At 44.4% G+C, this 27,533-nt stretch overlaps 1 protein-coding gene across 6 annotated transcripts; it reads right to left on the reverse strand.

Moving 5' to 3' along the window:
• Positions 1–236: 236 nt before the first annotated feature.
• Positions 237–27,533, reverse strand: SLC25A18 (solute carrier family 25 member 18). Of its 6 annotated transcripts, none has more exons than XM_080658751.1 (10): positions 27,306–27,533; positions 10,233–10,452; positions 8,928–9,050; positions 8,645–8,700; positions 7,530–7,620; positions 5,164–5,282; positions 2,958–3,117; positions 1,440–1,594; positions 824–899; positions 237–395 (listed from the first exon to the last, which is right to left on the reverse strand). In XM_080658751.1, exons 2-10 carry the CDS (start codon positions 10,250–10,252, stop codon positions 254–256), a joined length of 942 nt encoding a protein of 313 aa, XP_080514877.1. In that variant the 5' UTR covers positions 10,253–10,452; positions 27,306–27,533; the 3' UTR covers positions 237–253. The 6 variants fall into 6 exon arrangements, with proteins under 6 accessions (XP_080514877.1, XP_080514875.1, XP_080514879.1 ...); XM_080658749.1 differs by having other exon boundaries at positions 2,958–3,120; XM_080658753.1 differs by having other exon boundaries at positions 8,906–9,050; positions 27,306–27,517.

Here is a 27,533-nt window from a genome sequence, read left to right on the forward strand (position 1 = left end):
AAAATATGTAGAAACAACCCTACTATCTTTACTGTCTGTTAAGGTCCTACAGTTAATACAACCAAAGCATGTACTACTTTTGTTGAAAGGTAGATGGTTAGGGGCTTCTGAGGCAGAATAGAGCTGTAGCCAGCTTGCTTATTAGAATAAGGTTGTTTCTTCTGAGACTAGGGTGGCACTATAAGTTAGAGGGCAAATTACATGGTGGGTAGGGAGATGAAAGCCAGTGAAGGGACCTGAGTTCCAGCTATATTTATTCAAAACACTTTAAGATCTGTTCTCCAATACCAATGAAGTAGACACCTTGGGCAATCCCAAAGAGAGGAGCTATGACAAGGGCCCGGCAGCCTGCTCCTTTCATGAAGGCAGATGGTCCCTCCTGAATCCAGAGTTTCCTGGGGAGAAAGAAGAGCCCTGTGAGCTGAATGAGCAGAAGCACACCAAGCAGTGCTCAGTGACACCCTCTCCTCCGACGTTTGTACATCTTTTCTTTGAAGGCAGGTGTCACTTTCTACAGGACTGTGGGAGCCATGCCTCCCCCATTATGTGTATGCAGTTTGGTTACTAAGCAGTTGGGTCCAGTCCATGGAAAATTGGCTCAATTTGCTAGACTTCTGGGAGAAAGATACTGTAGGGATGCAAAGAAGAAAGCTCCAAGTACAACCTGCTTTTGTTGAGAGGTAAGGGAAAGCAACAGAATTCAAAGAAATACCGACCTCAGTGTAGTATAGTGATAAAATTGTTCTGTAGTTTGAGTCTAGGTGCACACCAACACAGAGGGAACTGTCCCAGCCACATCTGTAAAGGGATATGGAGCTCTCACCTGGCACAGTCAATGATCCCACTGTAGTTGTCCTCAACCAGACCTTTCTTGAGAGTTTGGATTCGAGTTTTCAAAACTAAAACGTAAGTTAAAATTAGTAGGGAACATTTTGCTTTTGGTATAGCCAGCATAAATAAATCTGAATCCTGAGGTTATCTCTATCATTGTGGGATATGTAATTGAGCTTCCCCTCTTTGGGCCTCATTTATGAAATGAAGGAATTAGAAACTACACGATCCTTCAGTTCACTCATGCTATGGGAAAATCCACCTGTGTTAGAGGAGCTGTCTGTTGTCTAAAGATAGAGGAAGCATTGTCTCATAGGGTGTAGCTCCTGCCTTTAGCTTTCAATTTTAAAGAATCAGCAACATTTATAGCTGATGCTCACAATTCTATTGGGGGACAAAAAGCTAGTGAAATCAGCACCTAGAAAGTAAGGGGATTTGTCAGTGATAAGAACTAGACCCCGCGTTCTCCGGGTGTACCTGACAGTGGCCAAGAGATTTAGGTTGGGGCTATTTTGTCTCTATCCTAAAAGTGCAGTATTACTACTTATCCTATAAATGACTCTACAGGTAACTAATTTGTAAAGCAAGTCAACACTAGAGGCACTTACCATCCAGAGGTGTTACTATGACAGCCGCTATGGAACCTGCAACACAGCCTGACATAAAGGAATGAACAAAGGAAGCTTTCCCAGTAAGTTCGTTGAAACCAAGGTTGTTGAGGTTGGCAAACAGAGGGAAGTAGATGATGGAGAAGGGAATATCTCTGTAGGAGAGGAAGAAAAACACAGCTTCATGCCCCTCTGGGGCTTCTACCCAAGGTCATACAGTGAGTCCGTGAGCTATAGATAGGTCAGAGACAAGCCTACAATTCCGTATTCCTGCTCTGGCATCCCATGACAATGTGGGGTGATAGCATCAGATATCAGCTTGATTTGCCTTCCCCCACCATTCCAGTTCTTTCCTCTGTCCTCCCAGCACCTGCAGCTTAATGAGGAGCCAGATGCAGATTCAAAGACTGGTGGTATGTTCTATAAAAGTGGGTAGGCAGGCTAAGGGAAGAGTTACTAAACTGAGCAAGTGGCTGGTGAAGAGCTATAAGGTAAGTGTTGAAGGGATGGGATGGGCAGGAAGGTGAAGTTTATTGCCCAGAGACTAGAAAATTAACCCCTACTCTGGCCAGCTAGCTCAGTTGGATAGACCATCATCCCAATATGCAAGGCTGCGGGTATTGGTTTTTTAAATATGTTTTTATTGATTTCAGAGAGGAAGGGAGAGGGAGAGAAAAACATCAATGAGGGAGAGAATCGTTGATTGTCTGCCTCCTGCACACCCCATACTGGGGATTGAGCCTACAACCCAGGCATGTGTCCTGACTAGGAATCGAGACCGTCACCTGGTTCATAGTCAATGCTCAACCATTGAGCCACACTGGCCAGGCCAGGCTGCAGGACACATATAAAAAGCAACCAATGAATGCATAAATAACAAATTGATGTTTCTCCCTGCCTCTCTAAAATCAATAAATAAAATTTTTTTAAAAAAATTGAACTCTCCCTGTAACTGGTTTGGCTCAGTGGATAGAGTGTCGGCCTACGGACTAAAGGGTCCCAGGTTCGATTCCGGTCAAAGGCATGTACCTTGGTTGCGGGCACATCCCCAGTGGGGGGTGTGCAGGAGGCAGCTGATAGATGTTTCTCTCTCATCAATGTTTCTAACTCTATCTCTCTCCCTTCTTCTCTGTAAAAAATCAATAAAATATATTTTTTAAAAAATTGAATTCTCTCTTTAAAAAAAACAAAAATATTTTGGCCAAGTAGCACAGTAAAATGAAGGGGTTATAAACACTCATTTACTTATAGATGACCCACAGTCCTGTATATACAGTACATTCTAGGTGCCTTTGGGCCACAGAACACCCAATAGTCATGTGGACCTGGCCACTGGAGAAGGGGCCTAAAAGCAGTCTTTCAGATACCCAGTCTGTAATCCTGCTCAATTGTGAACAAAATATGAAGCATAAAGATATTTGAAAACTGGCAGGTTGGGGTAGCAATCCCTCTGGCCCTCTGTTCCCTCTCCCTGTTCACTTGGGGCCCTCTGTCCCAAATTTGGGAAGAAAGCCTTACCTGAGGAGAGTGGCACCCAAACCTTTATAGAGACCACCCAGGCCCTGGGTTCGAAGCAGCTCCCAGGCAATGATGGTGGCAGATGGGCGCTTGCGTGTGGAAGCTGATCCAATGGTGTAGGACCCAGAGGAAGGTGCTGAGGCCGAACCATGATGATGGACTGCTGAAAGGGAAAGAACAGACTTCCCATCATAAACTAGGCCCCAACAGGCACTGCAAAACACTCGCAAGAGTATGGCTCCCAATTCCGCAGTTCATCCTCCTGTGTTTTTAATTTGTCTTTCATTTCTAAATCATCTTTGAACCTATTTACATAGTTTCATCCTAGTGGGTCTTCGGGATGTAGGAATCCCATATGTCTTCTGCCTGATGCAAAGCAGCAAATTCTTTTTGTTTAAAAATTCTTCAACTCCGGCCCATGTGCTCTGTGGTTAGAGCATCGGCCTGCGCACCAGAGGGTCAAGGATTTGATTACTGTTCAATGGCATGTACCTGCCCCCAGTGAGGGAGCATGTAGGAGGCAACCAATCAATGTGATATTTCTCTCTCTTTCTCTTCCACCCCACCCCCACCCCCCCACACACACTCTCTAAAATCAATGGTAAAAAATATCCTCACTCCTTGGATGAGGATTTAAAAAACACCATCTCCTTCAGTTGGTCGGAGTGTAATCCCATGCAACGAAAGATCGCATCACGGATTCGATTCCTGGTCAGAGAACATACCCAGGTTGTGGGTTCGATCCCCAGTTGGGGTGCATGTGGGAAGCAACCCATTGATGTTTCTCTCTTCCTCTCTCTCTCTCTCTCTCTCTCTCTCTCTCTCTCTCTCTCTCTCTCTCAAAAATACAACAGGAAAAAAATTCAGTCTTCATCAGAGCCTCCTCTCTCTACCATTCTAAGATTAGGTGATCCTGCATCATTTTATAGAATTTGATTTTCAAGATGTCAACCCATTTTAGTTGAATAATTCAGAGCTCATAATACAATGAGTTAAACTTCTAATAAATAGAATGGAATTCTTTTTTTCTTGAGCATATTAAATACAAGCATTTCAAATGTGGTTGAGTCCCATTAATGACCACAAGATTCAATGCACTGAAATTGTGTGAATATTGATTAATTCTCAGTGTTTGAGAAGCTTTGCATAGATTATAAGTTCTTGCTGAAAGAAAGCAATTTAATGTCCCAGTTTTGTTTGATATACATCAGGGCAGCATTTCATACTAAGAAGCAATGACAGCATATTGTCTTATGCTAATAATCTAGGGCTGCAGGCCTCAGACAGTTCTAATCAATGAACATTATTTTCCCCATGTCTCCTTTAGGTACACATAATTAATTCACCCATATCCTAGCTTTCTCTTCTTTTAAAATGTTTTAGGAATACTAAAACTTCTTATCCAAGTTGAAAAACAAAACGTTACAAAGCTTTTTACTCTGCAAAGCAAAACAGTGAGGGCTTTCCAGTGCCTGAACTGTATCTTTCTGCAGTTTTACTTGTTTTAGGCTAGACTGCTCCACCTGAAAAGCACAGCACATGTACATAGTTGGATTGAGGAGGGAAAGGGAACACACATTTATTGAAGACCTTGCCAGGTGCTGTGTTGGGCACATGACACTTTGGCTTATTAAATTCAGACATTGTGGTTTAGCTCTGAGGAGAAACCCTCTGTCCCACCCCACCAGGGTTAGCCTCCTTCTATTAGACAGCCGATCATTGCTTTTAATATATGCTTTGGTACCTATTCCACTCTAAATTTTTGAGAGGACCAGGATTTAGCAAAGGGCCAAACTTCTCTTCCAGAGAAAACCAAAAGGATAGAGATGGTTCTTTTTATGCATTCCCACTAAAGCACCACATCTATAGCATAATATATCATAATAGAGCTTCTATTTACTGAAGTGTTCATGAGCAAGCCATTGACATTTCTTAAGATGTTTAGGAAATCAAGCCTAAATGTTAAGGCAATAAGATAGAGGTAGTAGGGTGAGACTTCTGTCCTTCCCAAATCAATATTCTCATTTCTGCTCTTTGTTCTAGAGCTGGAAGTGTTAAAATCTAGAATGGTAACCATAAAATTAAGACTTCTGCTAACCTAGAAATCTGATTGGGTCACACAGACTAGCAAATGAGTGCAGATGTGTAAAAATCTATTGTGATCATAGCCTTTATTGATTCCATGTGAAGTTGGGATAGGGCTCACCCAAGCGCCCAGCATCCTGCAGCTGAATCTTGAGCATTTCCATGGGACAGGTAACCACCACCTGGCACATTCCAGCTCCACATCCAGCTAGCATCTCCATTTTCAGATCCCGCTGCATCCTATGGGACCAGGAGTTGGCATCCTTCAGTCACAGGCCAGCCCTCCTATCCCACCTTAGCCACTTCCTCTCCCTTGGTGCTTGGAACTTTCCATGCATGGTATTTAGCCTTGTTCCCATTGACTGCCACTTACCCAGCTGAATAAATAATTACCTGGCCCTCAGGCTCAGTCTCCTTAAAGATATGACACTAATTTTAAAACAGGCTGCCGGGGAGGTAGCACCTACATAGAAGTTGAAACTAGTACAGTGGAAATGCCCATTGCAGGAACTTGATTGTTCCCGATCCCTTAAGCAATATTACTAAGGTGATCAGAAGCACAAGGAGAACTTAAAAATCATTAGCATAGCCCTGGCCAGGTAGTTCAGTTGGTTAGAGTGTTTTCCCCATACACCAGGTTGTGGGTTTGAACCCCAGTCAGGGCACATATAAGAATCAACCAATGAATGCATAAATAAGTGGAACAACAAATCAATGGTTTTTTTCCCTCTACCCCTTTCTCTAAAAATAATTTTTTAAAAAAATTCATAAGCATAAAAAAGACTCATAATCAATGGAACAGAATAGAGAGCCCAGAATCAAGAGCCCCTGCACATACCCTCAACTAATATCTGACAAGGGAGCCAAGAACATTCAATGGAGAAAAGACAGTCTCTTCAATAAATGGTGCTTGGAGAGCTGGATATTCACATGTAGAAGAATGAAACAAGATCCCTATCTTACAAAACAAAATTTAATTTGAAATGGATTAAAGACTTAAATGTAAGATCTGAAATCATAAAACTAGAAGGAAAGAGGGAAAAAGCTCCTTGACATAGCTCAACCTAAAGCACAAGCAACAAAAGCAAAAATTAATAAATGGGACTATATCAAACTAAAAAGCTGCACAGCAAAGGAAATAGCAACAACATGAAAAACCAATCTATGGAATGGCAGGAAATATTTGCTAATCATATATCTGATGGGTTAATATTCAAAATATTTAAAGAACTTATACAACTCAATAATTTAAAAAATAATCCAATTAGAAATGAGCAAAGAACCTGGATAGATATTTTCCCAAAGAATATATTTAAGTGGCCAGCAGGTACATGAAAAGATGTTCAACATCACTAATCATCAGAAAAATGTAAATTAAAGCCATAATGAGATCACCTCACACCTGTTAGAATGTCATAACAAAGATGAGATGATAAATGTTGGCGAGATGTGGAGGAAAGGGAACCCTGTGCACTCAGTATTGGTGGGATTGCCTGGTGCAGCCACTATGGAAAACAGTATGGAGTTTCCTCAAAAAATTAAAAATAGAACTACCATATGATCCAGCAATCCCACTTCTAGGTATATATCCAAAGAGGACAAAATCACTGTTAAGACCTCTGTTCCCCCATGTTCATTGCAGCATTATTTACAAGAGCCAAGACTTGGAAACAAACTCATAGCAAAAGAGATCAAAGTTTTGGTTATGAAAGTGAGGAAAAAGGAATTGGATGAAGGTGATCAAAAGGCACAAACTTTCAGTTATAATAAGTACTGGGAATGTAATGTACAACATGATGACTATAGTTAAACACTGCTCTCTGGCGGCTAAGAGAGTAGATCCTAAAAGTTCTCATCACAAGGGGGAAAAATTTGTAACTTTATGAGGGGCTAAACGTTAACATTGCAGTAATCATTTCATAATATATGTGTGTCAAGTCATTATGCTGTACACTTTATTTTTTTAAAATATATTTTATTGATTTTTTACAGAGAGGAAGGGAGAGGGATAGAGAGTTAGAAACATCGATCAGCTGCCTCCTGCATACCCCCTACTGGGGATGTGCCCGCAACCAAGGTACATGTCCTTGACCAGAATCGAACCTGGGACCCTTCAGTCCGCAGGCCAACGCTCTATCCACTGAGCCAAACCGGTCAGGGCAATGCTGTACACTTTATACTTATACAGTGTTGTATGCCAATTATATCTCAAAACTGAAAAAATATTCATCAGCTAGTTGATGTATATATATTCTATATGGTATATTTATTATCTATCTATCTGGAACTTCCAAATTACACCAGCTCATTTTCTCCCTTTACTTTCCATCTGCTAAAACACACTAACCCTCAGCCATTTGTGTATATGTATTTATAAAAATGCACTCAAGTAAACTGAGGCAGAGTTGCAATCCTCGGCCTGCTATCTTCCAAAAAATGTAGACATGCAGTGAAGGATTTCCATCCCCAGCCCCCACCTGGCCGTACCCATCTTCCATGAGCAACTGTCGGAAAAAGTCATTGGCTGCCAGCTTAATGGCCTTCTCTGGAGTGACCAAGGTGAGGTTCACTGCAGCTCCTGGAAGTAAACAACAAAGATGAAGAGGTAAGGCCATCTCCGATGTACCAGTGCCTGGAACATGCCACTCATGTAGATAACCTCCTCTCAGAAGTTGTTTCTGGAGTAAACAGGGTCTCTGGGGTCAAGGAGGGTTCGTCTGCTTATCTTATTGAAATAAATTTCCTTTCATCTCCCTACTTCCACTATCCTCCCACCACATTTTCCTTTTTCAATGTATTTACTTCCTTTATGGACTCATTGGTGCAGTTATTAGGAAATCTGTCCTTGCTAATGATGCCTGTCTCTGATGCTAAATAAGCAGTTCCCCAAGTTAATCCCCAATAAAAAGGCCCTGGGAGACAGGGATTGGTTTCAATTTCTGTGCTGTGTTTGCCAGGCCCACTGGCAACTCTGTGGGTCATAGAGGCTTTTTTACTTTGTTCCTAAGGGGTACTATCATATCAGTTTCTTCTCAACCCCAGCTTTATCCATTTTCCAAGGCATAATCATGGTTGTGCCACCTTAGATAGGGACACTGCAGGATAAACAGGGACAGCACTGGCCGTGTCAAGGAAAAGACACTCAGTAACTCCTTTCCAGGAGCTCAAAACCCTTTCAATTCTCTGTCCTTGTCAGCCTCTACCTCTTCTGCTATTGGTGGTTGGATGCCTTGACAGCCTGAGAGAGGGTTGCGGGGGGAGAAGGGGTGTTTGGGGGTTCACTTGCCTCCAACATCACACAGTGAGGCAGTGGTTGTGCCAGGATGGAACCTAGGGCTCCTGGGCTCCTCAGTGTATTCACTGGCATCCCCCAAACCTCATCGTAACTATTGTGTCTACCAAGGCACAAGAGGGCTTATGAAAAGCCATGTGGTCCAAAAGCACCTGGTAGCCCAGGCCCATCCTAGGAGTTCCCTGGGCAGAAAGAATGCTGCTTTCCAATGTCTTATAAATTCACAAAAATCTGATTCCCCTGTTCCATACCCTCTGTCCTCACTTGGCCTCACAAGCCAGGCCTCCCCCAGGATGCCTAATGAGCCTACCTCGGTACATGCCCAGAAAGCCCTCTACCCTCGCCGTCTTCATCAGGCAATCTATCCTAGAAGCAGAGGCCAGAAAGGGAAATTAGTAGTGAACAGGAGGCTGTACCACAACCCCCTTGTCTTCACCCAATGCTCTAATCCTGTTGGGCTCACCCCAGTTGACCACCTCCACCTCCCTCCCCCACACCCTAATCTTACTCCCTAAAGAGACTATGGAGAATGAAGCCCCACATCCCTCCTCTGGGAGGCCCCTCTTCTTACCCCCTTCTTCACCAATACCTACATTCCTTTGTAGATATTTTTTCCATGCTGGTTCTGAAGTCGAGTCTTGGCCAAGTCAATGGGGAACACACAGGTCACCCCCAGGAACCCTGCTATGCCTCCATTGATTACTTTTGCTGTGACACTGGGCCATGGGAAGGAGGGAGGCACAGAGTGAGTGAGGGAAGCACAGGCATAGGAGCGTGGAAGGAGGCTGGCTGCAGAGAGCTACCCACAGCCAGGACTGGATGGGGAAATGGAGGGAGGCCAGCAGGAAAGCAGTAACAGAGCAGAGCAAGCGTAGGAATGGCAGCTCCATTGACTTCAGCCCCACAGGCATCCATGGACCCCTCTCCTCAGCCTCCTGCCCCTACTCCAGCAACCCTTCTGGTCGACTTGTCATGCCTCCCTCACCTGGTCCAGTTCCAGGCATACGTTAGGGGCCAGGACCCAGAGGGCCTGGCCACTTCCTTCAGGGGCACTACCCTCACCAGGGCTGAAGCATCTTGCCCTAACCCCACAGGGAGATGTTCATAAAGCTAGGACACTGCCAGGGCTTCTGGGAAGGATGCCAGAGTGCCAACTCTGCCCCCTGGGGCCCCACTAGGGTGCAAGAGGTTCTTAGCTGGGCCTCAGAGTATCCCCTTCAGAGTTTCCACCCAAGGCCTGTTCTCTGGCTTATCCACATCCGCAGGGCCACATGTGGACACATTTTCAAACACACTGAACTTTTATTTCAGACTTAAGGTCATCAGAACTGATTTTGAATCCTGGCTATTCTGTTAGTTAAGCAAATTATCTCACTTCACTGATCCTTCATTTTCCCCTCTGTACAACTGGCTCATGTATTTGATAAATGATAGCTATTATTAATAAGAGAACACACTTTTCTGACATGAGAGTTTCTAGTCAGCATGAGATAACCTGGGTTAATTTATATTATCTAGTCAAAAGTAAAGTCTCATCTTTTTTTAAAGTCTGAAAATAGAAAATGGAGCCTGGTAACATTTTCTTATCTTTCTGGCCAGAGGCAGATGTGAGCAAAATATTTGTAGGTAGATTACCTGGAAGTGCTAAGAGCAGATAATAGATTTAAATTTTGCAGGCTGAAGAGATGCAGTCCAAATAATTACAAATGATATTTAAATATACATATCTATAAATAAGTAATTTTTTTGTATATAGGAAATGGGTCCCTTTTGCTGCTCCCTAGGACTCAGCTAATACTTTAGAAATATGGAAGGGAAGCTTAGTGATGTGTTATCCCCACAGCAGCTCTTTCCCTAATCCCAGCCCAGAGATAAGGGCTACATTAGCCAGATTTTACCTCAAATCCTGCTTGGACATTCTTCAGGGGGCTGAGGACTCCGGTGGGTCCCGGAACAGAGGCTGCTTGTTCACTCCTCGGGGCAGATGGTTGGCTGATGTGGAAGAAGTGGTGTCCGTATCCTTGACTCTAACTCACCTTGGCAGAGTGGGGTGTTGGTGGAGAGTGCTAGAGCCACCTTTCCAGCAAGTCACAAGTTCCTCGGGTTCAGCTGCCTCCTCTATAAAGTGATCAGACTGACACTCACCTCATGGTTTGAGAGCCACATCTGTGGTAGGACAGAACATTATTCATGTATTAATACTGTCAAGTTGATCCCTTCCTACACCTTTTGAATTTGGGGATTGAGATCAGAAGATGATGAGAGAGAATAATGGGCCCAAACCAAGGCTGAGGAGAGGAGTTCTGGGGGCATTTAGGAGAGTGGCGTGGAGCAATGGTGAAGGAAGCTGATGGGATCTGAAACAGGCATTTTAAGGAGAGTTGCTGTGGTTTCAGAATCCCTCTCATAGTGTTCAACAACTACAATAAAACACTTGAGATAAAAAAATAAAAATAATAACCCCCAAACACTTGAGATATTGTGAAGTTACACTTTGGCTCTTAAAATGTGTTTTCTGAACTTCCTGTGACCCCATTGAAAGACTGAGCTGCATTAAGACTATGGATTTGTACTTGATGCACATGGAAAGCACCAGGGACAGTGCCAGGAAGTCAAAACTACAGTTATAATAGTTGTTATAGCTCCTGAGGAGAGGTCCTGGTTCAAGCCAGAGAGACAGGGGATCCCTGAATCCTGATGCTCTGGTGGAGACTGGCTTGTGTTCTGAGCAGTCACTTCTCTCCAGGCTCCCTTCAAACTGTGTAAACACTCCTTCCTCTTCCATGCTCCTCATTGTTCCCTAGGCTATCAGAAATTCTCTGCCCTCTCCAGGTATTTTGTTTTGAGGAAGAAAAGACAGATCAGTTTTCCCCTGTTGTATATTGATCTAGTTAGAAAAAAAATTTGAGTGCCAGGCACTGACTATTCCAGGTCTGGGTATACAGTAGTGAACAAAAGACTAAAATCGTTGTTTTTAGGGATTTACAATTTTTTTAAAATATATTTTATTGATTTTTTAGAGAAGAAGGGAGAGGGATAGAGAGTTAGAAACATCAATGAGAGAGAAATATCTATCAGCTGCCTCCTGCACACTCCCCACTGGGTATGTGCCCACAACCAAGGTATATGCCCTTGACTGGAATTGAACCTGGGACCCTTGAGTCTGCAGGCCAATGCTCTATCCCCTGAGCCAAACCAGTCAGGCGGGATTTAAATTTTTGTTGGTAATCCTCACCACAGGATATTTTTTTTCATTGCTTTTCAGAGAATGGAAGGGAGAGAAAGAGAGAAACATTGATGTGAGAGACAACATCAATTGGTTGCCTCCCAAATGTGCCCCAACCAAGGTGTGGGGAGTGAACCTACAATCCAGGTATGTGCATGCCCTTGCCAGGGTGTGCGGGCAGACACTCTAACCACTGAGCAACACAGACCAGGGCAGGGACTTAAATTTTAAAAGCGAAGACAGATAATAAATGAAATAAATAAATCCTAAGGATGCCAGATAGTGATAAATACTCAAGGGAAAAAAATCAGAAGGGGGGCAGGTAAAGGCATGTACTGGGGGGTAGGGGAGGCCGGGGTGAGGTCAATGGGGGAAAAAATAAATAAATAAATAAAAACAAAAAATAAAATAAATAAAAAATAATAAAACAGATTTAATCCAAAAAAAAAAAAAAATCAAAAGGAAAGGAAGACAGAAAATGTCAGTGGAGTGGGGATGACGATGGATTGACCAAGAAAGAATTCACTGAGGTAACTTGAGAATCCAAAGGGAGTAGGGAGTGAGGGTCTGGGAGAAGAGCATTCAAGGTAGAGCAAAGGAGAGCAGTGAGACTAGTGAACTGGAGGAACAACAGTGGCCAGTGAAGAGTGAACATGGAAGAATGTGGAGACAGTCATAGAGATAATGGGGTGAAGGCAAGGCCTCAAAAGATCTTTGGCTTTTATTCTGAATAAAAAGAGAAACAGCCCTAGCTGGTTTGGCTCAGTGGATAGAGCGTCGGCCTGCGGACTGAAAGGTCCCGGGTTCGATTCCGGTCAGGGGCATGTACCTTGGTTGTGGGCACATCCCCAGTGGGCGGTGTGCAGGAGGCAGCTGATCGATGTTTCTCTCTCATCGATGTTTCTGGCTCTCTGTCCCTCTCCCTTCCTCTCTGTAAAAAATCAATAAAATATATTTAAAAAAAAAAAAAAAAAGAGAGAAACATTGGGAGAGTTGTCAGTATAGAAGTGACATGCTCTAGACAGGACTATTTGTCTGCTGTGTTGAGAATAGACAGCAGAGGATCAAAGACAAAGGTAGAAAAACCAATTAAATTATTGCAGTATTCTAGGCAGGAGGTGATTGCTTGCCTGTCGGGGATGTGGTAGGGAGTGGTGGTGAGAAGTGGCCTAATTATGGATATATGTTGAAGGTTGATGGTTCAGCTGTGAGAGAGAAAATGAGTAGTTAAGGGGTCACCAAAGTTTTGAGTAAGAACTTGAAGAATGGCCTCATAACATGGTGTTTGGCACTAGAACATGTAAAGCTTGGATCTGTTGGAGAAAGAAGCAAAAAAGTGAAGCAAGCACGTATGCAGGAGAAACAAAAGATGGAGATATTACTAATGTTTAAATCCCTGCTTCCAGCTTGTTTCTGAATGCCAGTTGCATTCCTGTCCTTGGATTCAGTCCTGTTAATAAATTAGGTCATTATTGCTTAACTTGCTAGAATTTGGTTTCTCAAAGAAGTCTTAATTATCTTCAAAAATAGCAAAGGAAGTGAGAATTTGCACACTACAGACCGAAAAGGATGGAATGGACTGAGAGAAAGTGGGGCATAGGCTTGAAGAACCCCCATGTTGTGTTAATTAAGCTGGCAGGTCTTGTACAGTATCATTTGTCATCTCTTCAGGCTCCAACCAATTGCCTACAAAAGCTGGAGATTTAGGGGACTTAGTGGCAAAATGTCAGGAAATTAAAGTGTGTTGGCTATTCTTTGAGACATTTAATAAATTGTTATGATAGACACACTGTAATTCAAGGTAGTCGCCTTAAAAATCGATAGGAAACAACACAACATGTAAGAAACCCTTTCTGTCTGAAGCCAAAGATTCAAATAATTGAGAATCTTGTAGCCGTATTTCCTATTTCTACAACTAAATTACTGTTTTCTAAATTGTGGTTCGCTGGCTATTGGAATAGGGGTATTTAAGAGAAGCCAAAGAAATTAGGGACACCTCAACCCCTGGGTCACTCCCTAGGTCCTCCACTAGGTAGGTGTGCATCTCAGGGCACCAGCCTCGCCATCCTGAGACTGTGCTTAGTCCCAGGCCTGTCAGTTCCCTTTAGCAGATTTAGTATTCGAAGATCATGACTTGACAAGATTTCTTGAACTGGTAATAAGGAAATACAGTCAATTTCCAGCCAGCCAAGATTTTGATTGATTGATTTTAGAGAGAGAGAAAGGGAGATAGATGAAGGATAGATAGATAGATAGATAGATAGATAGATAGATAGATAGACAGATAGAAAGATAGATATAGATAGATAGATAGATGATAGATAGATTTGTTATTCTACTTATTTATGCATTCAATGGTTGCTTGTTGTATGTGTCCTGACCAGAGATTGAACCCGCAAACATGGTGTATTGGGATGACGCTCCAACCGACTGAGCTACCTGGCCAGGGCAGCTAGCCAAGATTTTAAAGGAGTCATATCAACCATAAAAATCCCAAACTTGGCAACAGAGCCTGTAATTGATCAATCCCTGAGGCAATCTACAGGCCCTAGTGTTAGTCATTCTACAAATATTTTTTGAATGCCTATTGTTGCCAGCCATTCTAGGCAACAGGGATATAGCTGAGAACAAGAACAAGAACAAGGTCTTTGCCTTCACAGAGTTTAAATTCTACTGGTTCCAGCACTAATAGGAATTGACTTCTAAAGTGACACAGTCCACCCTCCCACCAGGCACTCCTCCACTGTTCTCTCAATATAAGTTCTGAGCCCTAGCCGGTTTGTCTCAGTGGATAGAGTGCCTGCAGACTGAAGGGTCCCAAGTTTGATTCCTGTCAAGGGCACATGCCCGGGTTATGGGCTCAGTTCCCAGTAGGGGGCGTGCAGGAGGCAACCAATTGATGATTCTCTCTCATCATTGATGTTTTTATCTCTTGCTCTCTTCTTTCCTCTCTGAAATCAATTTAAAAAAAAAAAAAAAAATATATATATATATATATATATATATGTTCCGAAAGATCCAGGGCAAGGAAAATTCTTCCAGCAAGTAGGCCCTGAGGCAGCCATATTGCCTGACCAAGGAGCTCATTGCCAAAAATTTAGTAAACAAATGGACACTCATTAAATTATCTAGCCAGCACTTTTTAAAAAATCCTCACCTGAGGATATTTTTCCCTTTTTAGAGAGAGTGGAAGGGAGTGGGGGGAAGAGAGAGAAACATCGATGTGAGAGGAACACATCGAATGGTTGCCTTGTGCACACATCCCAACTGGGGCCAGGGTTCAAACCTGCAACCCAGGTACGTGCCCTTGACCAGGAATTGAATCTGTGACTCCTTGGTGTGCATGCCAACACTCCAACTACTGAACAACACCAGCCAGGGCAAGTCTTGGCATTTTAAAAAAAAAGACATATTTGTATTGATTTCAGAGAGGAAGAGAGAGCTAGAAACATCAATGATGAGAGAGAATCATTGATTGACTGCCTCCTGCACACCCCCACTAGGGATTGAGCCTGCAATCTGCTGAGCCACTCCAGCAGGGCAAGTCTTGGTACTTTTTTACAAAGGTGTGCTCCATGTTTTAGGGCCAATATTTAATACTAGAGGCCCAGTGCAAGAAATTCGTGCACTTGGAGGGGGGTCCCTCAGCTTAGCCTGTGCCCTCTCGCAGTCCAGGAGACCTGGGGGGATGTCTGATGACGGCTTAGTGGGCCTAAGCAGTCAGTCGGACATCCTTAGCACTGCCACGGAGGCGGAAGAGGCTCCCACCACTGCTGCTGTGCTCGCCAGCCATGAGCCCTGCTTCTGGCTGAGTGGCGCTCCCCCTGTGGGAGTGCACTGACCACCAGGGAGCAGCTCCTATGTTGAGTTCCTTCTTTGCAGTCCGGGCTCCTGTCAGGCAGTCTCCTCAGACCCCCGGGAACTTGGCTTTGGCTGCCCGCCCCTGGTGGTCAGCACACATCATAGTGATCAGTCATTCCACCATTGGGTCATTTGTATATTAGCCTTTTATAATGTAGGATACACTGTAGATGAGGCCCCCTAGTACCATAAGAAATGCAAAAAATTCACTGTTAACTCATTCTCGAATTGCCCCCACTTAAAATCAAATTGCAGCCCCTGTGGGGTGTGTGCTGCACCTTGGGAACCAGTGGGCTTGACACTTTTCCTCTCTGAGCTTCATTTCTGAATACATACACATATACCATGGGAATTGTAATCTCTTCTCCACCTACCTCACTGGGTTGTCATGAGGAGGTTCTGAGCTAATAAACCTAGAAATGTTTCATCAAGTAAGTGATGTCTAAACCGGAAGGGATTGTTATTTTTAAGCCCACGGGTACCCTCACAGGTAGCAGGTGCTGATTAGGGGAGGAGGCCATGATTGTTTCCTGGGACTGTAGCTATGGAAGCTTTGCAGAGGGTTCCACATTCCTCAGAGGGGCAGGCTCTGGCCAGCAGCCCTGTAGCGGTGGTTGTCCCTGGAGGCATTGGCGGGGGGCAGGGCATTAGGGGGGCGGTGAGGCCGAAGGGAAAGTAACTGTCAAACCTTCCTGCTTGGCGCCATTCTTTAAATTGTACATGGCTGTTTTGCAGCTGTACCTGCTCAGGGCGGGGCTCCAATTTCCTGGAGCCAGGCAGGCTAGGAGGGTGGGTTTAGCTGTGCCCCCAGTGAGGTTCAGTGTGCTTCCTCTGCAGAGACAGTGCTGCTGCTGTCAGGGGGGAAGGGTCTGACCCTGGGGGGCCACTCAGGCCTGCCTCCACCTGGATCTGGAGTTGTAGGGAGGAGTGGTGTGCCCAGCCCCAGCAAAGGGGGCCCGGCAGTGGCAGGCCTTGGGCCCCAGGGGCGCTGATGGATGGTTGCCAGCATGCTATTATTGTGGGTGCCCCTGGCGGGGGTGGCGGGGAAAGAGATCAGGAGTCGGAGGTGTGGGCTGCAGCTACCCCTGAGGCTGGGTCTTCTCCCAGTCAGTCCATCCGGTTAGCCTCCCCGTCACCCCGGGGGTGCGGTGCGGGGGCTGGGGTATGGTGTCGTCCTTCCACCTGGGGGCTGGAGTAGAGTGTCTGTGCAGGGGGATTGGAAGAGCTCCCCGTGGCTGCTTCCTCTTCCTTCTTTGCAGTCCGGGCTCCTGTCAGGCAGTCTCCTCAGACCCCCAGGAACTTGGCATCGGCTGCCCACCCCCTGCTGCTCACGCATCAATATGCAAATAGGTTATGAGGACACCATCACAGACAAATTAGCATATTGCCTCTTTATATGTGTAGATTTATCCTACTTTCTTTACTAATGGAATTTAGGAAAAATAGTATTTTGGGAGTACTTGGGTAGTAAAACTAACCACTTAAGCTCTGGAATACAGAATTATGAGGAGCTATATCTGAAACTCTTTGGGACCAAAGGAGACAAGGACTGGATACCAGAGACTCCATGTCATTGCTTCTGGATGCAGTCTCTGATCATGACACTGAGGTATCTCACATTGGAAAGACAAGTGTACTTACAATTTTACAGGTGATAATTGAACCATATTAGGAGGAAGAAATTTGGATGTATGGGAAATAGTATGTTTGCATGTCTCAAGGCACGAAAGGGTAGCATGTAGAGGATAACATATCTCTTCATTACCCCATTTCCAGGAATTCCCTTTATCCCTCTAAACATTCCACCTGGGAACTGCCATATTCCTAAAACCTGATGCTATCCCCTGGGTAATGTTGACTGGCTGAGGATGTATGGGAAATAGTATGTTTGCATGTCCCAAGGCATGAAAGGGTAGCATGTAGAGGATAACATATCTCTTCATTACCCCATACATCCAAATTTCTTCCTCCTAATATGGTTCAATTATCACCTGTAAAATTGGGAAAAAGATAGGTAAATAAAGCAGTACCACAGAGATAAGGAGAGATAAGAAAGTGTACTGGTGGTATTTGAAACCCTGATGAAAGTTACCCCCTTCATTCCTGATCTTAGGTATCAATATTCCACTCTTTCAAATGAATTGACATATTGTCTTAAGCAAGTTAGTTTTTGTAACATGGTAACCAGCGTCCTTAAGTAATAAAAAATTTTAAAAGCCCCTCATCTTCCAGTTAATAGTAATTGAGCTGCTTAGACAATGAGTGCTGTAAGGTTTCACAAATGTGAGGTCATTATGGGTTGGCTTGGAGGAGCTACAGTGGCCTTAAAGAATAAAGGAACATTTACAAGTAGAAGAGCAATGTGAGTCCTGTGTCAAGAAAGGGCTGAGGGCACAGTACACCACCTTGTTGGCTCAGCGGAGCAGCACAGGTAGGTTAGTCCAGGGATTCTCGCATATAGGGTGTGCAACCCCCACCCACCAGCAATAGGTAATTTTTGGCGAATTTGATCCTGAAGGCAGTAAGAAAACACTAAATGAGCCCTAACCAGTTTGGCTCAGTGGACAGAGCGTCAGCCTATGGACTAAGAGGTCCCAGGTTCGATTCCGGTCAAGGGCATGTACCTTGGTTGCAGGCACATACCCAGTAGGGGGTGTGCAGGAGTTAGCTGATCGATGTTTCTCTCTCATCGATGTTTCTAACCCTATCCCTCTCTCTTTCTCTCTGTAAAAAATCGATAAAATATATTTTTTTTAAAAAAAGAAAACACTAAATGCGATTGGGGGGGAAAAATGGCGGCCCAATAGGCAGACCTGTCGTGCACCTTGTTCCAGAGTGATACTGGAAATACAACTAAACTGGAGAACATTCACCTGGAATTACCAACTTAAGTTCAGCTGAGGAGGAGACTTATATCAAGGAAGCACAGAAACACTCAAGAGATCGGTAGGAAGGAGGAGGTTGTGAAAGGAGCTGACCCAGCTCCAAGGGGCGGCAGGCCAAGGTTGAGGAGGGAGGGTCTGTTCCCTCAGAAGATAGAGGCCTGGAACCCAGGCTGGGCTCCACAGCCCGGAGCACCAGAGCCAAGACCCAAGGCCAATAACATCCAGCGGTGAAAGGTGGCAGGGCTGCTGGCCACAGCGGAGTCTGGAGCTGGTAGACCAGAGCTGGAGCCCGTAGGAGAGAAAGACGCAGTGAGTTTTGTTTGTTTTACCCAGAGCACAGTGACTTTTCAGTTGCAGCTACTCACCCGAGGTTTTGGTGCAGGGAGGGAGATGTGGAGGAGTGCCTCAGGAGAGGCTGGGGTGGGAAGCATTGAGAGGGGAGACTTGGAAAACAGCAGCCAGGAGCATTTGGTCGCGGCCCCCAAACAGAAAGGGCCATTTTTCCTGAGAGGAGCTAGCCTCTACCGCAGCCCCAGGGCAGGGAAAGGGAAAAACCGGCCTTAGGTGATACAGCCCACTACACTCTCAGGTGCCATGCATGCCACACCCTGCATTTTGAGCTTTTCAGAAGAAACAAAAACAGAAGCCAAGCCTACGGGTTTGAACAGTCTCAGGAGCTTCGGTGACTGGATTGGGGGAGGGGCTGTCTGCCCCACTATCCTGGAAACCAGATCAGTAATTTTCCCTCATGGGCGAACTGATAAAAACTCCAGGTTACCAGCCAACCCCGTTGGTCTCCATAAAAGAATCTCTGTCCAGCCAAGGGCAGTGTAATATCTTGGGCCACTTGTGGAGAAGTAGATCTGGGACAGGGAAACACACCCACCATATTCCCTGAAAGCCAAACAGCACCTCCCCCGCCTAAAGACCTTTCAGAAACAGACCTTTGAGTGATTAAGATTGACACCTGGCTAGGATAGATAAAGGCAGAGCCTGGGGAGCCAGGAAAAGTTTTATGACCCACCCCTGGTCCTTAGCTGCTAACAAACCTACTTTAGAGGTCAGATTGGCCACTCCTGTTTGCAGCCAAAGCCTGTGGAGACAGACACAAGCCGTGGACTGGTGGATCGCTTAGAGCTTCAAGCAGGTTGCTGAAAGCCAAAAGACAGTGCCTGAGAGTGGTTAGCTCCTAAGTACCTAAGAGGAAGCCCAGAATTGGCAGACAGAACAGAAGAGTGGGATCCAAAGCGAGCTCCCAGGGGGCACTAAACTTGGTTGAAAAACAAATGTCACTTCAGGTTTTTTTAAAACTTTTTTCCCCCAATTTTCTCTTTTCTCTTTTTTAAAAGTTTTTCTCTTTCCCCTTTTAAAATTTATCATCTTTATCTATATGCTTTATTGATTTGTTATTATTCTAGTCTCTGTTGTTTCGTTCATATACCTAATTTTCCTCTTTCCTTTTCCTACTCATTTTTTTCACTACTCATTTTTTCCACTCTTTCTCTTTTCTTTTTCTCCTGCTTTCTCATTTTTTATTTTTTCTTATTTTAGGTCTATTTCTCCTCTATTTTCCCTTCCAAGTTTTTTTTTTTTTCTTGTCTTCTCATTTCTTTTTTCCCTCCTTCATTTTAAACCATTTTCCTTCCCCTATTCCTTTAATTCTTTATTCTTACTTTCTTTTTTTAAGATCTAAATGCTATATATATTTTGATTTCAGAGAGGAAGGGAGAGGGAGAGAGAGATAGGAATATCAATGAGAGGGAATCATTGATCAGCTGCCTCCTGAAAGACCCCCAATGGGAATAGAGCCCGCAAGCTAAGCATGTGCCTTTACTGGAAATCAAACAGTTGACCTCCTGGTTCACAGGTTGACGCTTACCTACTGAGCCACGCCATTCAGCTATTCTTACTTATTTTTTAAAATATATTTTATTGATATTTTACAGAGAGGAAGGGAGAAGAGAGGGATAGAGAGTTAGAAACATTGATGAGAGAGAAACATTGATCAGCTGCCTCCTGCACACTCCCTACTGGGGATGTGCCCGCAACCAAGGTACATGCCCTTGACCGGAATTGAACCTGGGACCCTTGAGTCAGCAGGCCAATGCTCTATCCAATGAGCCAAACTGGCTAGGGCTTATTTTCTTTCTTTTAGCTCTGCATCTATATATTCTGCCCCCCCCTTTTTGTTTGTTGTTTGCTTTATTTTCTCTTCATATTTTTTCTTTCTTTCTCTTTTTCTGCTATTCTTACTCTCTTTCCTCTTTCCTCATTCTCTCTTCTTTGGTGGTTGCTTTTGTTGGTACTGTAGTGGCCTTGTGTAGGTTTTGTTTTGTTTAATCTGTTTTGTTGTGTTGTATTTTGTTCTGTTCAGTCAGCACTTTCACAACAGCTCGCATGATGTGGTTGTGGGTGAGCCACATACTCAGCCAGCCTGAGAGGAGACTTCATCCATGAACGGGACAATAACATTTAAGATCCAACTACAGCCCTAGCCAGTTTGGCTCAGTGGATAGAGCATCGGCCTGCGAACCAAAAGGTCCCAGGTTCGATTCTGGTCAAGAGCACATGCCTGGGTTGTGGGCTCGATCCCCAGTGGGGGACTTGCAGGAGGCAGCCGATCCATGATGCTCTCTCATCATGGATGTTTCTATCTCTCTCTCCCTCTTCCTTCCTCTCTGAAATCAATAAAAATGTAAAAAAATAAAAGACCCAACTACAACAGGAGAACACAAATAACTCGATTAAGGGGCTTTTCTAGAACACCAAGCTCAGGAAATCTAAGAGACTGCACCACTGGGTTCCACAAAACACCTACTACATAAAACCACTCCACAAAATCTGGGAGGCATAGAAGTTTTATCTAATATATGGAAACAAAAACAAAGGGACAGCAAAAATAGGGAGATGAGAAAAAAAACCCAAATGAAAGAAAAGGAGGGATCACCAAAAATGAACTAAGTGAAATAGAGGTAAACAATTTGTCAGATAAAGAATTCAGAATAATGAATTCAGAGTAATGAATTCAGAGTAAGGGTGCTCAAACAATTCAGTGAGAACTACAAAATATAAGAATTGTGCGGGTTTTAATGAGAGCTACACCAACATGAAAAGACAGCTTGACATACAACTTAACAAAAGGAAGATAAACAACCCAATAAAAAAATGGGCAATGGCCCTAGCCAGTTTGGCTCAGTGGATGGAGCATCGGCCTGCGGACTGGGGGGGTCCCGGGTTCAATTCTGGCTGGGGGCATATGCCTGGGTTGTGGGCTCGGTCCCCGGTGGGGGGCATGCAGGAGGCGGCCAATCAATGATTCTCTGTCATCATTGATGTTTCTATCTCTCTCTCCATCTCCCTTCCTCTCTGGAATCAATAAAGAAATATATATATTTTAAAAAAGAGAAAAAAAATGGGCAATGGACCTAAATAGATACTTTTCGAAAGAAGACATAAGGAAGGCCAAGAGACATATGAAAACATACTCAAAGTCACTAATCATCCAAGAGATGCAAATCAAAACAACAATGAAGTACCATCTCACACCTGTCAGAATGGCTATCATCAATAAATTTCAAGTGCTGGCAAGGATGTGGAGAAAAAGGAACCCTTTTGCACTGCTGGTGGGAATGCAGAGAATAGTTTGGAATTCCCTCAAAAAACTAAAAATGGAACTCCCATTTGACCCAGTGATCCCACTTCTAGGAATATATCCCAAGAAACTAGAAACACCAATCAGAAAGGATATATGCACCCCTATGTTCATAGCAGCACAATTCACCATAGCTAAGATTTGGAAACAGCCTAAGTGCCCATCAGCAGATGAGTGGATTGAAAAACTGTGGTACATCTACACAATGGAATACTATGCTGCTGTAAAAAGGAAGGAACTCCTACCATTTGCAACAGCATGGATGGACCTGGAGAGCATTATGCTAAGTGAAATAAGCCAGAGAAAGGTAAATATCACATGATCTCACTCATTTGTAGAATATAATGAACAACATAAACTGATGAACAAAAACAGATCCAGAGACAGAGAAGCATTGATCAGATGCTCAAACCTCAGAGGGAAGGTAGGGGAGGGTGGGGGTAAGGGGGAGAGATCAACCAAAGGACTTGCATGCATGCATATAAGCATAACCAATGGACACAGACACCAGGGCATGAGTGAGAGGGGGTGGGGGGCAATGGTGGAATAAAGACACATATGTAATACCTTAATCAATAAAGAAAGAAAAGAAAAAGAAGCCCTAACTGGTTTGGCTCAGTGGATAGAGCATCGGCCTGTGGACTGAAAGGTCCCAGGTTCGATTCTGGTCAAGGGCATGTACCTTGGTTGCGGGCACATCCCCAGTGAAGGGTGTGCAGAAGGCAGCTGATCGATGTTTCTCTCTCATCAATGTTTCTAGCTCTCTATCCCTCTCCCTTCCTCTCTGTAAAATATCAATAAAATATATTTAAAAAAAAAAAGAAAAGAAAAAGAAGCAAATGTAACCACTTAGGAAAATAAAAAAGATAGTTTGAAACAATAAATAAGAATCCATTGGAAATGAGGACTGACAGCTGAAATAAAGAACACCTCTGAAGGATTCTGGGAGCCAATTCCAGCATGTCATAATTACAAGAGTTTTATCAAAAGGTTGATGAAACTTGGGGGCTCAACAAGGGCTGAGTCACATATGTAATTACCTGTTGGAACAGCTGAAAAGGCACTTCCCCCAAACCTGAATAGGATGATTGTTTACTGCCAGACAGCTCAGGGCTTCTTAATCTACATGTTATTGCCTCCTGTTGGCCAAACACCTGAACAGCTGTAGGCTATTCCCCAATCTGACAATGTTTCTGTAAACCCTACCCTTTGAAACATATGTCTCCACCTTGCCTTAGGACAAATTGTATTAATAAAAAGCAAGGGGTCCTGAGATGAGGAGAGTCTTTAGCTCCTTTAGCTGAAGCTTCTCTGACCCCCAATGCCTTTCAAAACTATCTTTTGGCTCTGGACTCTTTCTTAATCTACTCACAGCCTTTCTCCAGATTGCTGAACCCTTTGTAATGCTGGGACAAGAACCCCGGCACATGATCTAACTCATATGTGGAATCTAATGATCAAAATAAACTGATGAACAAAATAGATCCAGAGACATAGAAGCATGGAACAGACTGTAGAATTGCAGAGGGAAAGGGGAGAGTGTGGGTAGTTGGGAAGAGATCAATTAAAGAACTTGTATACATATATGCATAACCCATGGACACAGACAATAGGGTGGTGAAGGCCTGGGGTGGGGGACAGGGGTCATATGTAATACTTTCAGTAATAAACATTTAAAAAATATAAGTTCTAAGTCTAAGCTGAAGAACACATTCTTTTCCAGAGAAGATTTGGAAAGAAAGGGTAACTTCAAAGGTTGACCTTGTCTTATAAACATTCTAATATGAAAAAAAGAAAAAAACACACTGAATGCTTTTAAGAGGAATATTGCCACACTGAATGTAGTATAAGGACAATAATTCTGAAAGAATGGGTTGAGAAAAGTGAATTTTGGGTGAAAGGCCAATGAAGTGAAGAGAGAAGGATTAGGGTAGTAGAATGGGTGCCAAGTCAAGGGTTAGCTGGAACATAACTTTTTAAAAAAAATGTTTTTATTGATTTTAGAGAGAGAGGACGGGAGAGGGAGAGATAGAAACATCAATGAGAGAGAAACATTGATTGGCTACCTCCTGCACATCCCCTAGTGGGGATTGAGACTGCAAGCCAAGCATGTGCCCTGATCGGGAATGGATCCAATGACCTCTTGGTGCATGGGTTGATGATCAACCAATTGAGCCACACCAATTGGGTGGGACAAAAGGTTTTTTTTTTTTTTTTTTTTTTTAAATTATTATTTCTAGGGGAGTGGAGGGGATGGCAACTTTTTAAAGGAAAAAAGAGCCTGTACTTGGTGACTACCCAGCCATCTTATCCTCGAACTCCTCACAAACGGCACATTTCCAGGGGCCCATACCCCCAACACCAAAACTATTCTGTGACCCACCCTATCTGCTTCCTTAGGAGAGAGCTAATTAACAGATGCTTAGGTGAAAGTCCATTCCTTTTTGTTAATAATTAACATTGCTTTATTTCTTAAAGTATTTAGAGTAATAGAAAAAAAAATTAGAAAATTCGGTAAGCGGAGAAAACTGTTAAGTAATTTTTAACACATTGCTTCCCAGGCCCATATTTTGAAAAAGGCTATTCAGAGACAAATCTATTTAGAGAAAGGGTTCTAGGTGGTGAGCTACAGGGACCAGAGCAGGCCAAGGTTTTTGAGCTCCTCAGCACCACTTTTCACCCTCCACGTAAAACACTCTATCCTCTCGAGTCCTGTGGCTCCTCAGCCCCCTGTGACTGATGTCACTTGGTCACTGGTACCCATAGAATCCTGGCCAAGGTTCCTGACTCCTTTCCCTCCACACAGCCATGCAGATCAAGCCTGTCTTCTTCTGGGCTTTGGTTATGGTCTACTTGCTCATGATTCCCAAGTCTGTTCAGTTCAGGCTGCCTGCTGAACCTCACACCTTCATTTTAACCGCCTCTGGTCATTCCCACCCCACTGGTTCAGCCATGCACAGTACATCCAACTCTCCCCCCTTCCAACTCACATCTGCCCTTCCAGACCTGCTGTTCCTCCTCCTGGTTCCTTGGCTCTGAGCCATTCAGTTAACCAGGTCAAATCTGCATATCATCATTGACTTATCCTTTCTCCTTTCTACACCCCCCCCCACACACACACACACACTAGTCAGTCATCTAGTTCATCCTTCCTAAAGTCAGTACTTTTCAAGGGCATATGGTTCATTGCTGGACTGTGAAAAGTACAGAAACCAAACCGAGATAAATGTTTAGGAAATTTTATGGCAACATGAGTAATATCATATTTTAGAATCCTACATAATAAAGAGGTAATATGCAAATTAACCCTCACGCCCTTGCACAAGATGGCCGCCACCATGTGGTCAAAGATAGCTGCCACAAGATGGCTGGCTGGGGAAGGTAGTTGTGGGCAATCAGGCCAGCAGGGGAGGGCAGTTGGGGGTGATGGGGCTGGCAGGGGAGGGCAGTTAGGGGCGACCAGGCCTGCAGGGGAGGGCAGTTGGGGGTGACGAGGCCGGCAGGGGAGGGAAGTTGGGGGTGACCAGGTCTACAGGGGAGGGCAGTTAAGGGCAACCAGGCCTGCAGGGGAGGGCAGTTCTGGGGGACCAGGCCTGCAGGGGAGGACAGTTAGGGGTTACTGGGCCAGAAGGGGAGGGAAGTTGGGGGCAATCAGGCCAGCAGGGGAGCAGTTAGGCGTTGATCAGGCTGGCAGGGGAGTGGTTAGGGGGTGATCAAGCTGGCAGGCAGGTGAGTAGTTGGGAGCCAGCAGTCCTGGATTGTGAGAAGGATGTCCAACTGCCAGTTTAGGCCCGCTACCTTCGGGCCTAAACCGGCAGTCAGACATCCCCCACCGGGTCCCAGATTGGAGAGGGTGCAGGCTGGGCTGAGGGGAACCCCCCCCCGAGTGCACAAATTTTGTGCACTGGGCCTCTAGTCTATTAATAAAAAACGTAGGCTTTTATTTTGTTCTTAAATTCTATTTATCTGTAATCTATTTTTATTTTATTTTACAAAACAATATTGGTCCAGTCTGAGTATGTGGCTCAATGGTTGAGTGTCATGCCTGGGTTGTGGGCTTAATCCCCAGTAGGGGGCATGCAGGAGGCAGCTAATCAATGATTCTATCTCTTTCTCTTCCTCTCCCTTCCTCTCTGAAATCAATAAAAAATATTTTTTTAAAAACTGAAAACAAAACCTATTGTTTCATAATGGACTGGGAGAAAAGCATGTCCTTTATCATGAGTAGAAAAACACTGTCCTAAGCCTCTCATAGCCACTAGCCATGCTAGGTTCCATGGGTATCATTCACTGCCTCATGGTGTGCTCTCTGCCTTCAGCCTGGCTCCTCTCAAATTGTTCTCTATAGCAAGGCCAAGTGAGCAAAAGAGCACGTCTGGGCTCCATTTTCAGCCTGCTATTTAAGCACTTCCCTGTCTTAAGTGTTGGCAATCCCTCTCCTTCCCTACAGCCGCCACCCCCCTCCCCACAACACCACTTTAGGACAGTTTACCAATTCCTCACCCTGGCCTGGCCCCTACATTCCTGCTGGCTGCATCTCCCAAATCACTCCTTCACCTCCTCTCCCTGCCAGCCACTCTGAACTTTCACTGCCGGGAACAGGGCAGTCTCTTGCATCTGAGCCTTGCACATACTGTGCCTTTTTTTTGTTTTGTTTCGTTTTTTTGTTTTGTTAGGGCTGGGTAATTTTTTTTTGCTCTCTTTATTTTTATTTTCATACTGTGCTCTTGACTCTTTCCCCATCTCTACCTGATGAATTACAAATTGTTCTTTGGGCCTTAGCTTCCTCTCAAGTCCCTCAGATGTTATCTAGGATCCCTTTCCCGTGACCCTCACTTAGCACTTAGTTTTAGCTCTTCCCATGTTGTCTAACGGACCTGTACCCCCATCAAAATGATGTCACGTGAGAGGAGAGTCTCAGGACTGTATCCTGGAGTCCAATACAGAGGCATTCAATACAAATGTTAGAATCAGCGAACTGGAGGGTGACACTGCATCCAACTTTGCAGTCAGTCTTATCCCGAGACAGACTTGCTCTTCAGCGGCCATAATTTCTCCACATTGTGAGGAGGCACGCAAGGCCAATGACCATCATCTCTCCCTTCCTCTAATAAGCAGAGCAAGGAGAGCTCTCCAGGTATGAGTCCCTTACACAAGCAGTGCCAGGAAATATCTGCTTCCCGACTTAGATGTTGCCCGAGTTAGGGAGCCACCTCCTCTTGCCTACTACCTTCCTACTCAAAGCAGCAGAGAGATGAGACCCTTCCCGCTGATTGCTCTGACCTATTCCTCAACTGTTTATTTGCCTGCCGATTCTAAGCTTGATACAGACAACACAAAAACTTACCTGTTTTCAGTAAGAACCTTCTGACTTTTCTGGATGCTAAGGTATAGGCCAGATTACTGCTGAATCCTTATTTTGTTTGTGGCCCTGCCTCTTCACACCCACAGCAGCCCTTTCACCTTCAAACAGGTTGGGTTTGAATGAAACCCCAAAGAGGTCTAGTCAGCCCTGTCTCTCCAGGTGGCTGTTGACTTGGTTGCTGGTGTGACTGGGACAAAAATTCTGGCTGAG

The sequence above is a fragment of the Plecotus auritus genome, assembly GCF_963455305.1.
Source record: "Plecotus auritus genome assembly, chromosome: 3".
Lineage (NCBI taxonomy): Eukaryota > Metazoa > Chordata > Mammalia > Chiroptera > Vespertilionidae > Plecotus > Plecotus auritus.